The sequence below is a fragment of the Cucumis sativus genome, chromosome 6 (genome assembly GCF_000004075.3).
Source record: "Cucumis sativus cultivar 9930 chromosome 6, Cucumber_9930_V3, whole genome shotgun sequence".
Taxonomy (NCBI): Eukaryota; Viridiplantae; Streptophyta; class Magnoliopsida; order Cucurbitales; family Cucurbitaceae; genus Cucumis; species Cucumis sativus.
In genome coordinates, this window is record NC_026660.2 from 19,489,272 (window position 1) to 19,504,897 (window position 15,626).

General features: G+C 31.5%; 1 protein-coding gene and 1 long non-coding RNA gene across 3 annotated transcripts; both read left to right on the forward strand.

The window, feature by feature from the left end:
- Window positions 1–842: 842 nt before the first annotated feature.
- Window positions 843–2,616, forward strand: LOC101222184 (probable indole-3-pyruvate monooxygenase YUCCA11). Its single transcript, XM_004146760.3, has 4 exons — window positions 843–1,501; window positions 1,597–1,833; window positions 1,940–2,062; window positions 2,204–2,616. Exons 1-4 carry the CDS (start codon window positions 890–892, stop codon window positions 2,390–2,392), a joined length of 1,161 nt encoding a protein of 386 aa, XP_004146808.1. The 5' UTR covers window positions 843–889; the 3' UTR covers window positions 2,393–2,616.
- A 7,059-nt stretch (window positions 2,617–9,675) lies between these two features.
- LOC116404389 lies at window positions 9,676–11,677 on the forward strand. 2 transcript variants are annotated; one of them, XR_004217233.1, is made up of 4 exons: window positions 9,676–9,938; window positions 10,595–10,781; window positions 11,341–11,477; window positions 11,599–11,677. It is a non-coding gene; the product is annotated as an uncharacterized LOC116404389 (long non-coding RNA). The 2 variants fall into 2 exon arrangements; XR_004217232.1 differs by having other exon boundaries at window positions 10,595–11,477; window positions 11,599–11,659.
- The last annotated feature ends 3,949 nt before the right edge of the window (window positions 11,678–15,626 follow it).

Below are 15,626 nucleotides of genomic sequence, written 5' to 3' on the forward strand. Positions count from 1 at the left end.
TCTAATATTGAATAAAATAAGCAAACAACTGTTTTTGGATAAATAATGTTAGTTTAAATCATAAATAATCTAAAAATTCTAAAAATATAAATATAACAAAATATTACAACTACAACCTGTGAGTTTATTATAAATAAAATATGATATTTAGTTATATTTTATAAATAATATTTTGGTTAATTTTAGTGTATTTAAAATTAACTCATAATATAACTTAAATTATATAACCACTCTCAAATATAATAAAATGATAAACTACACAATTATAAAAAAAATATATAATTTATATATTATATTGTAAATGATAGTATAATAGTAAACGTTATTTATATTTATAAAATGATAGTGTAACAGTAATTATTTTGTAAATATTTGGAGAGATTTTGTGATTTACCTCAGATACAATACTAATTAATTATTGATATTATTCAAATATTGAATGTACCGTTGGATATTTTTGGAAAGAAAATAAATTGACAACATAAATCCACCTTTTTCCATATACACTAAAAATGGAATACTATGCATTGTAATAAGGAGAATAAAATCAACTCTTTTGGATAGATAAATAAAAACTTAAAAATATATATTAATTTGTGAAATACCTTAATTATTTTGTTTTAATAAATACAATTTATAAAACCGTGTAATCTTAATTCTTCGCAGCAATAAATTCTAAATTTGATAATTTAACAGAATAGGAAACTAAAAAAAGAACTTTGTTCAATATTTTCTTGCCATTCATGTCTTCTCCAATAACAGAAATTTCTCAAAATAGAGTCTCCTTCTTCAAATATATAAACATCCAAATTTGTCTTACATTCTTGGGCAAAAACCTAAACCACAAAACCTTCATTTCCTTTCCCTAAAGCCCCATTAATTTTTCGCCATGGAGGAAACGCAGGTGATAGTCGTCGGGGCGGGTCCGGCCGGACTCGCAACATCCGCTTGCTTGAACCGTCTTTCTATACAAAATATTGTTCTCGAAAGAGACGATTGCAGCGCTTCTCTATGGCGAAAAAGGGCTTATGATAGGTTAAAACTCCACTTAGCGAAAAACTATTGCAACCTACCCTACATGCCATTCCCAGACAATGCACCGACGTATATTTCGCGAGTTGATTTCATTAAATATCTAGATGAGTACATGTCGTCTTTCGGGATCCAGCCGAGATGTTGTCGGACGGTGGAAGAAGCTTGGTACGAGAAGGAGGAGGAAAGATGGAAGGTGGTGGTGGAAAATACAAGTAGTGGTGAGCAAGAGAGGTATGTTTGTAAGTTTCTTGTGGCAGCTACTGGGGAAAACTGTGAAGGGTTTTTGCCTAACATTCCTGGACTAGAGAGCTTTAACGGTGAGGTTTTGCATTCAAGTGGTTATGATAATGGGCAAAGGTTTAGAGGGAAAGATGTTTTGGTTGTTGGATGTGGGAATTCAGGTATGGAGATTGCTTATGATTTGTCTAACCATGCTGCAAATACTTCAATCGTGGTTCGGAGCCCGGTAATGAATAAATAATTTGATTAATTTTTTTTAATAAGAATTCATATTAAAAATTAAGTAAATGATTGTGGTATTCGATTTGAAATTAAACGCAGGTACACGTGTTAACTAAAGACATAGTTCGATTAGGGATGTTTTTATTGAAGTATTTTCCATGTAATGTTGTGGATTCAATTAGTATAAATCTTGCGAAGTTGAAGTATGGAGATTATTCTAAGTATGGGATTCAAAGGCCAAGAGCAGGAGGTCCTTTTCTTATCAAATCTAAAACTGGACGATCTCCTACCATTGATGTTGGCTGTATGAAAAGAATTCGAACAGGAGAGGTTAAGGTACATATATATAATAATTAAGGTTTTAAAGACACAAGTTTTATTTCAATTTCAAATTATTCCATTGATATAAATGTATTAGTTATATATATTATATATTGTTTAGGTTTTTCCATCCATAACATGTATAAAGAGAGATCAAGTGAGATTTGCATATGGGATTGTGAATTGCTTTGATGCAATCATTTTTGCCACTGGCTACAAGAGCACTGTCATTAATTGGCTACAGGTATGTATGTATATTTAGAACATGAGTAAGAGCACTTTTTAACAAATTTATAATCACTTTCAAATATACATATATATGCGGATTTGTAAAACGAGGAAAAACTCAGCTGACATAAATCTTTTTAATCTTGGATGTATATAGGATGAGAAAAATCACTTCAATGAAAATGGAATGCCAAGAGAAAGGTTCCCAAATCATTGGAAAGGGGAAAATGGACTGTATTGTGCTGGATTTGGACAACAAGGTTTATTTGGAATTTCAAATGATGCAAAAAAGATTGCTACTGATATAAGCTTGGCTTTGGGTCTAAACAACACTACTGTGGAGTGATCATCATGCATAACATATATCAACAATATACAGATATATAATTAAATCCACAACTACGCATACATACATTGGAGCTTTTTTTTTTTTTTTTTTTTGTAATTTTGAGTCTTAATTTTGTCATGCAGAGAAAAATTATTAAAAAAAAAGAGTTGAAAGTATGGGTATTTTGGGAATGTCATGCTTTATTTTTGTTTGATAATATTAAACCAACCTCTTTTTATCATTTTTTCTCTTTAATTACTTGGTATGAAAAGTTAATATATACTATCTAATACTGGATATTAGAACTTTTTAGCTACACCACAAATTAGCATAACATATATGGTACGTACGTTCCAATTTCTAGTTCGATCACTAATACCACTTCTACATTTCACAATTTTTTTCTATATTATCTTTCATTCAATGGTAAAAAAAGTTACTTTTAGAAAGAATACTTACTTAAACGTTTGGTTTGATAACCATTTCAATTATTGTTTTTGTTTTTGTTTTCTTTTTAAAATTTCACTTTTAAATTTTGTTTATTAATGCAACTAATTTTATTTTCTGTTTTTAGAAATTAAAATGTATTTCTTTGCAAACATCTTTTCGTAGTGCATAAGTATTTATCAGTTTGCGAGAGAAATACGTTGGTCTAGCAGAAACAATTAGAGAGTTTAAATTAATCCTTTTCGGAGAATTAGATGGTCTCTTTTTTCATTTTCAATTTTCTTATTTCAAAAACGAAAAGGTGTTTTTAAGAACTAATTATAAAAAATAAAACATAGAAAATAAATGAATTAAGGTGTGATATCCATCAAATAACACAACTCATGAACAATAATCCAATCAAAAGAAATGCTAAGACAAATAAGATAATATGCAACACTACCTAAGCTAAAAGTCCAAGTAACGTTCTATTTGTTGAATTATTTGCACAATTCAAGTTAAATACTATTTCTTTTTTATTAATGAAAAAACAAAATTTGATCATGAAAAGAATTTTAGATTTTTTTTCTGACTTTTATGTTATTATTTAGCTATAACATGTTTTAAATCAACTTTGAATTTGATTTTATATTTCTTTTTGTCATGTTGACGTGTATAACGACTATATTCTTGATTTGACATGTTTTCTAAATTGATCTTATATATATATTTATTAGTAAATTGTTAGTTTGTTTCTTTGTGTCCAATAGCATAATTTTTAAAAATGGTAGATTTTATCAAATATTTTCAACCTATATAGATATATATTTTGAGTTGAAAGTATTGAGAAATAAGAACTCTTGTTATTTCAACTAACTTGAAATGGTATCAGACAAAAAAATTTCTCTTTGCCATTGTTGTTTTCGAAGAATTTTTTAGGGTTTTCGTCATCGTTGCTCTTTGTCATGGCTCCTGGAAAATTTGAGAATGATACTCAATCTATAGTTGGAGATTCTTCTACGATTACTTTTTTTGAATAATCCCAAAGCCCTTATTTTCTCTATCATAGTGATACATCAAATTTAGTGTTGAGTTTCTGAGTTGCTCATAGACGAGAACTATGTAACTTGGAGTCGATTGATGATCTTGACACTCTCCATTCGTTACAAGGCTTGGATTTATCAATGGCACTATCACTCAACCTACCGACGTTTTGCTCCCTGCCTGGATCTTTAATAGTTGATCATATTGTAATCGTCTTGATCTTGAACTCAGTGTCTAAGGAAATTTCGTCCCAGTATCTTGTTTTATGATTCAGCGCGAGCAATTTGGTTTGATCTTAAGGAACGTTTTCAGCGCAAGAACGGTCCTCGGGTTTTCCAACTGGAGCATGCTTTCGCCACTTTAACTCAAGAACAACAGTATGTTATATACGATGTATTTTTCAAACATGAAGAGTGTATGGAATGAATACGTTACGTATTGCCCTGGATGCACTTGTGGAGGTATGAAAGATTTAATTTTTTTTTTTTTTGTATGAATATCTCATGAAATGTGGGGTTAAATGAATCTTATGGTCATTCTGATCTCCCTCTAATCTTATTAATGGATGATGAGTTAATGGATGTGGGTCTACATCATCCATTAACAAAGTTGTTTCACTAATTGCACAAGAAGAACAACAGAGATCTATTCATAACTTCTCTCCTATGCTTACACTCGGTCTTTCAAGTTCTCATAAGGCTGCTGCCGTTTCTAAGAGTTCACCACAAGGATCTTCTGATCCTAATAAATAGAAGGATGGTCTTATTTGTTCTTACTATGGCGAAGCAGGAGACATGCAATGTCAATCCACTCTAAAGTTCACGGATATCCTCCTACATATCGAAACAAAATGAGGCTAAAGACAATAAAATTAGTCTTCAGCAATTTCGAATCTAAATCCAATCCACCAATTCCAAATGTTATTGCTAACACTGCCAGAAATAGCTCTGTATCATATGACTCTGCATCTGCATCTTCATCTTCTGATACATTTATCCAATGTCACGAGATACCAAAAACCTTAAAAGGTTAAAAAAAGATGAATCGTAACACAATTGGTGAAAATTGTTATTGATAAGAAATTAGGGCAAGGAATTAAATATAAAGCCTATACACACACAAAAAAAAAGAAAAAAAAAGAAAAGAAAAAGGAACAACTAAAGAAAGTAAATAATAATCTATCAATATTTACAATATATGAGAAAATAAAAAAAAAATAAAAAAAGTAAAAGAAACATTCTTAAAATAACATTATTCTATCGTCCCATTGTAAGTGAAACGGGACGACCATGAATTGAGCTTTGTTCGTAGACCGGAGAAACACGACGATGATAGAGTTAATCCTCACATAAGGAACTGTATGGTTTTATGTCCTAAAACTCATAGATAGTAAATATAATCCATTGACTGTCATTAATAAAGTGTTATTTTTGTAATTTCAATAAAATGTTATCGATTATTGATTTTTTCTTAATAACCTAAATCCAATAAACTAACATTGTCCCCGTATCAATAACCTAATGAAAATTAAAAAAAAAAAACATCATGATCTAGACAAAATTAAACAAGAAACATCACATGTATTTAATGACCTAGAAAATACTTGAAAAATTGGAAAACATGATTGATTTAATGAGCTTACTTGCCCATTAATGTTCCAACCCATAATTATCACAATTGACTCATAGAATAACACTAAAATTTTGTATACCTAATGAAATAAAAAGTGAAAAAAAAAAAAATCTTTATGGTAGTAGTGCAACTTTCTTTGACTTGATAGTTTTAAGTTTGAAAACCTTTGTACAATTCTTTTCATTCATCATGATGGGTTCAAGTCGAAGCTCCATTCTCTAGTTTTGGATTTTTTTGGAGTGATTTTATCTACGTCTACGAGTTAAGGATTCCATCAATGTTCACCATCAAACCCTTCAATGATAAAGCATATAAATGATAAACAAAAACAAAATTATGACGCAGGCCAGGATTCAAAACAAGCAACAGACAATCCAATCCATGGATGACTCGACTAGTATCCTAAACAATAAAAAGCTCTAAGGTTTCAATATTAATTGTTAGTACGTTGATAAATCAGTTGCATTCTATTAAAAATAAAGTGAATTTGCTATGTGTTAGTGCTCTATGCAACACATACACTAGAATCACATGACCAGAGTAAAAACGAAAAGAAATTGAAACGCTCAAGATTAATATAATTATGACAAGATCTATCATTCATTGTATCAATCTCATCGTCAAACCATTCATCCAATGCTGTTGACAAAACCTAAACCAAAATCAATAATGTCCTTAGAACTATAACTCTTATTTAGCCATCACAACACATAACCAAAAAACTTATAGAAGAAGCATATAGTTTTCTAATACGAGAAAGGAAGTAAAACCCTCTAATGTTCTCTTTCTTTAGAAATATTCAAACAACAACATCATTGACCAACCTTTAGCGTAATTAGAAACTTGCATAAAAATAACTTCTATTCTAGTGACACATTTAAAGAAATGCAAACCATAATCTTCATCTTCGAAAGGTGAGCATTAACTTTGATATATGTGCTCCAAGGCTTCTGTGCACACCACTACACTTTAAGCATATAAACACGCCAATATTCGCAGAGTTTGCTATGATCTTTTATCCACACATCAGAATCTGTTAACACTAACAATTACACTAGACAACGATTACAAATTTTGCACATGGTGGCTTATTCAAGTTTCAAACTAGCTAGAGCAATTACTAATGTGATAAACATGACCAGATTTTTTAACTATAATCTAGAAACAATCTTGGAGTATATGCTCATAAAATGCTTTATCAATCAACCTCTTAGGATCTTGAAATGCCTTCTTTTTTGCCCATTGATGAAATAAATGGAAAATGGCTTCTCTGTTATTCACATCAAATCTACCATGGAATAGAAAAGACTTCTCACTTCACCAAAAAGAACATTTTGATAAAACTTAACAAGAAAAACGGTATCTCTTGGACATGATCTGGAATTTCTTTGAGAAATCTTGAAGATTAGAGTATCTAAAGGAAAGGCTAGAGTTAACTAAATTTGCCACCGTTATATGATAAAAAAAATATTCAATTGAAACAAACCTGCAAATAATAGTCCATCAAGACATACAATCTAAAAAGTTTATGTTGAACATGAGTCATTGCAACATATAATAAAAATCTTTCTTGTTATTTTCATATGAAAATCAATATGACACCAATCAAAGACATTCTAAAGAACGATTGGCAACAATGTTATATTAACACGAAAAACATACCTCAACTGAGTTTTCATTTTCCATTGTAAAGCCCGTAGATTCATGTAAGAGAGGAATCTCTGATTCATTGACTTACAAATATTGAAGTATTAAATGTACTGTCATCTCAAAAGTAAAAATGAAAAAGTATAAAACTTACAAAAGAAATCAACCAAAACTAAACAGTAAACTACAACTAAAAAATGAAAATTCAATAATGTCCAATCACACTACATTTCTGTTCTTTGATATTTGTACATGTGTCATACACTCATACCCAATCACTTTATAAACATGGCAATAATAAAGCAAGGTACTAAACAGACGCCCTTCTATAGCTTTCAATTAACTTAATTATGAAGACAACGTCCTACTCCAAGCCTTTTGACTGTATATAGAAGTGAAGAAGGGCTACCTTACCCATGAACTAGCACTAGTCATCATAATGTTACCTCATAAAAATTACTCAAAAGTAAGACGACAGAAATTGAAAGCTTAAGCATGATTTAACTACTACAAATCAAGGTCCGTAAGATCAATCAACTCACACAATATAACTGTTTCCTTTAAAGTAGAAAAGGCAGGTAGGAACAATTACAACTAAATATCAAGAGTTCAAAAAAATATATAATGGTTGTCACAGATGTTCCCTGTGAACAACAAAACTAAACTAAGCAGCCATCTGCAGACATTAGGACCCAAAGTGTTAGACCATGATGATAAGAAAGCAGACAATGGTAAAAAATTTCTAACTTGTACCTAAATTTTCAACATTTGACCTAGAATAAACCAGATAAGGAAAAAAATTTATCAGTTAAAGTTTATAAAAGTTAAGCCGACGGCCATCAGAATGTAGCAAGGGAAAATGATATGACTCTTTAGCAAATGGATCCTTAGAGATTTAGTAGAGAAAATGATGTTAGTGTTGAGAGACCATTACACAATATCAGTATCCTCTGTAGATATGGGGGTGTCCCAAGAACCTAAGATCAAATCCATTTCATGAGATGAAAAAACAACAGTATCATCAATTGAAAAAAACCAGTGCTCATTTCAACATAGTCTAATCCACTTATTCTATTTCTAGTCCCAATCTTTTGACATCAATAATATCAACTAGACTGACAAAAGAGAACATTTATTCACTATTCTAGGCATTGGGACTAAAGGAAAATATATGTCAGCCTACGTTAAACTAATCTCATGTTAGTAATTTTATTAAAAAAAATAGTAAAAAAAACCAAGAAGAAGAACCACTTACCATATAAAGAAACTGATTTCTTTCGTAACCTAAAACTGGAATCAATTCATGCCATTATCCATCAACTACAAACTTTTTGGATATCTTCTAGTTCTTTATCATTTGGAAGAAACCCAAGACTTGAAAACCAAACACGATTTCGAATAAAAAAAAACCACAATACAACAATAACGATAAATGAAGCGGAAGCAGACCAACAGTGACTTGCATGTAGACTTGGTCACCCATTTTAAGAACATCATCCCAGCTCATCTTTTCGAGTAAAACAGATGGTCGTTTTTGATCCAACATCTGGAACTAAAATGATTAAACATGGAGTCATATCAGAAGCATGAGTATTCAAACGCAGTTGAGAGTTCATGAAAATATTTTTCCATTTTAATTTTAACGTGATAGATATCTTGAAAATATTTTAACTAGAATTAAAATATTTTAATTTTAACTAGAATCTAATTTTAACGTGAAAGATAGAAGGATATCATGAAAATATTTTCATGCTACGAAGATAGATATATCATACTTAATAATGTCTTGTATATACATCAAATGAGAAGAAATTTAATATCTATCTCTTGTATTGTGGAACAAATGTATAAAATATCTTTTAAAATTAATGAAGCGTTTATTTTCTATAAAGGTATTCAAGTCTGTTCTGTTATACATAAAAACAACTTATATAAGTTAAGACCAACCAAAGGAAATTTTGCCTTAGGTACTGAAATGTTTAGAACGACCGAAACTCGGAATAAAAGACAAAATGTTTCTTCTAACGCCTATCTATGGCACTTGAGACTTAGTCACAGAAATCTTAATAGGATTGGAAGATTAGTTAAGTGTGGGTTTCTAAGTCAGTTAGAATATAACTCCTTACTCCATTGTGAATCAGGTTTTGAAAGAAAAACGACTAAGAGATCTTTAATTTACTAGAAAAGGTCTCAGAGCCAAAGGACCTTTAGAGCTCGTACATTCAAACCTCTGTGGACCAATGAATGTCAAAACTCGAGGTGGGTATGAATATTTCATCCATTTCATTGATGATTATTCAAGATATGGTCATATTTACACTAGAAGAAAATATGTCTATTATGACAATTATATACCTCACAAAATGGGAGGGAGAAGAAAAAACTGTCACAAAATAGAAAATTTCGTGTTTTTGGCGGGAAAAGACGGAATTTTTTAGATAATACTTTCCGCGACAGTTATTTAATGTCATAAAATGTTACCATTAAAAAATTTATTATTTTATATTTAAAAAATTAAAATTACAACTTTATATTTAAAAAAAGCACAATTTCCCCTTCTAAACCCTTAATTTTTCCCCAATTGCTTCCTCCCATCCGCGTTTCTCTCCTAAATTTTCCCCATTCCTCCTGTGCGCGTTTCTTCCCATTCCGGCCATCTTAAGTCTCGTTGCCACCACTTCCCTCCTCATGCCCGTCCGTCCAAACCTCCTCCTCCTCGTCACCAACACCCCGTCGCCACCACTCTATCTTCTCCAAACCTCCGCAATCAACTTGAAGCTTCAAATCGTGGACATCGGTCGTCACCCCTCCGTCGGTAAGCTTCTCTTCGTTATCTCTTTCTCTCTCTCTCTATGAAGTTCTTCTTTGTTGTGGTTACAACAACTCCATGTGATTGTTTTGTGAGTTTCAGTTCTTTCCAATTTCTTTTTTTCTAATCGTTGAATTTTTGTTATGTCTTTAATTCGTTCTTGCAACTACATGAGATTATTTTGTGAGTTTGAGTTATGCCCAATTTCTCTTTTCTAATTGTGGATTTCTCTTGAATTTTAATTTATGGCAGTGTACAGTGGTACAATCTAAAATTGTTCTAATTTCCCATTCTTTAGTTATTTCAACAATTAAATTCAATGATTTTGTAGGATGGAATTGCTATGTTCCAAAATGGGAACTAATCAGACAAAATACTAGTTGCTGGGAAAACAAAATTGATTAGATCATTTTTCTATTTAGTATTCACATGGGAAAAGGCTTCGTCTGTAGGAAAATATATCTATCCATCAAATCTTATTTAGAAGTTTTTTTTACAGACTTTTGATCTTCCTATATGTTTGGTATTAATTTAATTAACATGCTTTCCGATACAAAATCAACTATCAAGGAAAGAGGTAACTCATACCTGTTATAAGAACATTTCTTGATTTTTCAATGAGTTGGAATTTAAAATTTGATTTAGAAGCATTGTGCTTTCAGGTGGAGCCACCATGTTGCTGATGCCACCAAGTTGCTGACTGATTTAGAAGAATTGTGATTTAAAATTATCCTTATTTCTAATGCCACCATGTTGCTGGACTAAAAGAAACATAATAAATCACTTGTTTATATAAGATAAATCATTTGTTGGACTAAGGATTTTGCTCGGACCCTCTTCATCTACTAGGTACTTTTCTCTCTGTCTTTCAAAGCTATTAAACACTCAAAGTTAGTCACTGAATCCTCCACCCCATTTAGACCCCTTCTGTTTTTGTATTTCAAAATCAACTTTGGTTTTTTTTTTTTTTTTTTTAAATTTTGGATTCAATATTTATGAGTAATGAATACAAACATTGGGCAAATTGATTCGCCCAGATTTGGTCATCTTGGCTACCGAATATAGAGGGGATTTGAAGTATAAAGATTACATATTCAATGTTAAATATGTAGAAAACATTATGTTTGTCATTGTTCTAAAAGAACGTTCTGTTAGTAAGATGAATAGATAACTCTTGAAGGTTCAAATTTAATATTTAAACGGTAATTCATTTGTGGTTGGAGGGGATCAAACCTCTACAACCTTTGGAGAGACATGTCATTTACCATCAAGTTATACTCTTTTTTAGATATAAGTAAGCTGCAATAATTGTGGAACGTTTGCTCATTTTCCCTCTCTTACACTTTCTAGCATGATCATTGCGACAGATTGTGGTTTGTTATTGATACAACTTTCTTTTTCCTTTTAGTTGGGCTCTTTATTCATTGGAACTTCATTTTGTGCCGATATTGTGTAATTCATTTGGTAGAACTTTTGGGAAAAAAATTTCTTCTATAATATAACAAGCTAAAGACAAGATCAACCTCCCAAGATCCTAGCTAAAAGGTGAATTTTAGACATCTCCATGATTGAAAATCATTGTTATCGATTTTCTTCTTTGTTGTGGTAATGTTGGCTCACAAATGTATGTGTTATGGATGCTTATATATTCATGTTGTCTTTGTAGGTTCAACCGGAGTCGACAACTTCATGAGTTTTCTTTCAAAGAACATTTTCAGAGACGAACATTATCGGTTGGTCGTTTATGCTTCTGCCAAAAATATTGTTAGATGTATTCTAATGCTATTTAAAATATTTTTTGATTAAGGGTTGGGATTCCGTACTTGTAAATTGTTGACACTTGATTGAAAATGTACGAATATTATAAATTGTATTATATCGTATATATATTAAAGTGTTGGCTACTTTTTTCTATATGGGTGTCAATATTATAAATTCAAAATCGTCATTCTCAGCTACATTATTGTCATTCAAATGGTTTTGTAATGGTGGAGCGGCAAGGAGAACAGGAAAAAACTGTAGTAAATTGAGAAATTTGCAACAAAAAATAAATGACGTAATAAATGAATTTGTGACAGTTATTAATTGTTGTCAATCCGAAAACAATGACAGTTGTTTAATAAAATAAATTGTCACGATTGCCTTATATGTGATAGGAAAAAAATGTCGTCAATAGCAAAAAAATGACATTTTTATACAAAAAAACTGTCACGATTAACATATTCATGACAATTAAAAATTGTCACAATAAATGAATTCGTGACATTTATTTAATAGTCGTTAATATACAAATGATGATAGTTATTTGTTGTCATAAAATAAAATATGACAGTTATTTAACGCCGTTGAATTTTGATTAACGACATTTATTTCATGTCATAAAATAACTTATTGCGACAGTTTTTAAAAACTGTCATCGAATGGCTTTCCATGACTCCCGCTTCTATGACTGAAAATAACTGTCACGATTTTCGTTTACGACAGTAAATAACTGTCGTGGTAGACCACTTTTCTACTAGTGTTACCCAAATATATTCTGATCGAAACATTGCTTATCCTTTTATAAAAGTCCTCACAGCTAAAGTGTTTGAGGGTTACCTACAGAGTTTAGGCCTACGTTGTTTGTAAACTAAGACAAGTGGAAGCTTAGATCAAATTTAGAACTTATGATACTCACCTTAATTCTTAAGACAACTCACTTCAAAACTAGTTGATCAAGGCTAATTTGACGAATTTATTTTAACATCAAATCTAAAGCAAGATTTGAAAAGAAAATACAACACCAAAAGGATCGAATAAACACAAATTTTTAATATTGATAATCTCAGTTTTTTAAGAGCAGTATAATTCATTTCATAGGCCAAATGGTTGTGGATATGACCAAAGCCCCAAAAGTCATTCAAACACAATTTATTGTATACCGAAGAAAATAGGACTTAGAAACTTAAAACTTGATTGCATACTAATTAATAAGTGGAATTAAAAATGAGCATTTTTAAAAATAGCAAAATAAATTAAAATATTTATAAGTTATAATAAGTTTTTGAATAACATTAATAATACAAATTGATAACCTTCTATCACTGTCTCATTGATAGAAAGATATCAATGTTTATTATTGATAGAATCTGAAATTTTTTTTATATGTTGTAAATATCTTGTCAAATTTGTTATTTTTAACAATTTCCCGATTGAAAAACTAAAACATGTAGAAAAACTTCATTTTTCTTAAATATCTCCCGATGGCAAACTTTTAGTGCACAGTTGACAGAGTTTGACATCACGTTTTCTTATGTAGTACACACTTGACAACATTTTGTTGATAAAATCTGCAAATCTTTGTTGTCCTTCGTGTCATCTTCCAAACTATAGCCTACCACTAGCATCACATGAATTGTTGGGATTAGTATGGATATGGAATATGTTTAACTTTCCTTAAACAAAGTAGATTTGGGAACATATGGTAAAAAAAAAGTAGCCACAAATTACTGTTAATGTTTTATTTAAAGAAAAAACAAAATAATATTAGTATAGTTTATCTACAGCTTTCAGTAAAAGTTCACTAAATAGTGGATTTCATTTTGTTCATTTTGATCTAACACGCTCAAAATTTTACCAAATTCGAAATGCCCCAACGAGGAATTGAGTGTGACAAAACCCGGATACAGAATTTCAATAAGATGACGATAAGTAACTTCGACATTTGAATGCTAGTCGTTGAACAACAGGGGAGCTATTTGATGAAATTGTCATTAGGGATGCCTCCTGTTTCATTCTCTGCCATTTTTTATATTGGCAGCGACTTGGTATGGACGCAATGCAAGCCATGCTTTGAGCAGCCAACTTCTGTATATGATCCTGCACAATTGTCTTCCTTTGCCAATGTTATTGCCAATGTTACTCGTACTCACTCCCCTACATTAGGCTAGAAATTGACCAATTCAAATTCTAGTAATGGTTCAAATTCCAGTAATGGTTGTGAGCTAAGAACCACAGATACTTCATATTAGAGTTGGTATCTATGTCGGACACTTAACGGACACGAATTCGTCTGGACACGTTGCGGACACGTGTCGGACACGCCAAAATTTGTGTCCTTTTTTTAATTGTCCGCACAGGTCTTAGACACATCCGGACACTCCATTTTCCTTTTTGGAAGAAGCCCAAAGCCCAGACCAGCCCAGACCAGCCCACTAAACTAATTCTAATAAATAATATTTAACTTCCAGCCCAAAGCCCAGTCCACTGAACTAGTTCTAATAAATAATCAAATATAAAGATTTTATTAGATAAACATACAGTAAATCAAATCTTCTTCAGTTTTCTTCCTTTCTCTTCCGTGGAGGAGGGCACGTTTTCTTTTGTGGAGGAAAGTTTTTTTTATTAGTATTTAATATTTTATTCTTTTGTATGAAAATCACTGTTGAATATACCTAATATGTTTTGTACTATTACAACCTATAATAGTTAAATGTTAATTTGACATTTTATGTTTTTTTAGTGAAGATTGAAGAACATTTAGTTTTTTTTTTTTTAGGAAATGAAAAACATTTAGTGTTTTGTATCAAATTTATATATATTATATAAAAAAATACTTTAAAAAAATAACGTATCCCCAACGTGTCCGTGTCCTATTATTTTAGAAATTGACGTATCGTCGTGTCCTATCGTATCTATGTATGTGTCTGTGCTTCTTAGGTTGGAGTATTCATATAGTTATAGAGACGGGTCTTTCTCTATAGGTTTTTTGGCATTCGAGACCTTGACCCTTGGGGAAGCAAATCAGCAAGTTTATACACAAGATATAGTGTTTGGGGCGAGATAAAGAACCATGTAAAGGGCTTGACACAGGGTGCTGGCATAGATAGGTTCAACATAGGACCGGTATTGAACTGGGAGTCTGGCCTTTGAATCATCTTCAAAACACATTGTCAAACCCACGAACCGAGCAATCAAGACCACGCCACTAATACAAAATCCATTTGATCCATCTTACTACTATCTATCTCTACAAGCTGTCCCGTCCTCATGGTTTAAACTAAACAATGATGGCACCAGCGGCGTGAACATAGATTCGAGCACATCGATCATGTACTTCAGAGGATGCCTTTGGTCAGCAAGTATTGGGCTTGACCTCTGCTTTGAGCTCCCTTCCCACAAAAATAGTAAACTTGATGTGCCTGATTTGATATTTCATTTTGAAGGTCTTGACTTGAAGCTTCCTGTTGATAACTATATGGTCGTCGACGAGGAGCTAGGGATTACATGATTCACGATGGTGGGTGCAGGAGGTTGGTCGGTTTTAGGCAGCATGCAACATCAAAATATGTTGGTTCTTCATGATCTTGAAACAACATTTGTATCATTCATTCCCACACAATGTTCTCAACTCAATTACACTAGAAGTCGGAACTTGATCATTTGTATCATTTGAATAACATTGGTCCTACCAGTGCTCTGCTCCCACTTAACTAGCATCTGAAGCCGTAAGACATTAACATATTGCTAAATCTTTATCAATAGCATGGAATCTACATATTGCAAAACCCTTATCAATAGCATAGTGTCTAACTGGCAACATATTCTTTCATGTCAGTAACTTAAAATAACAAATGGATGTAACAAGTGGCAACTAAAACAATCTTACATAAATAATAATGGCAACTAAAACAATCTTACATAAACAATAAACAG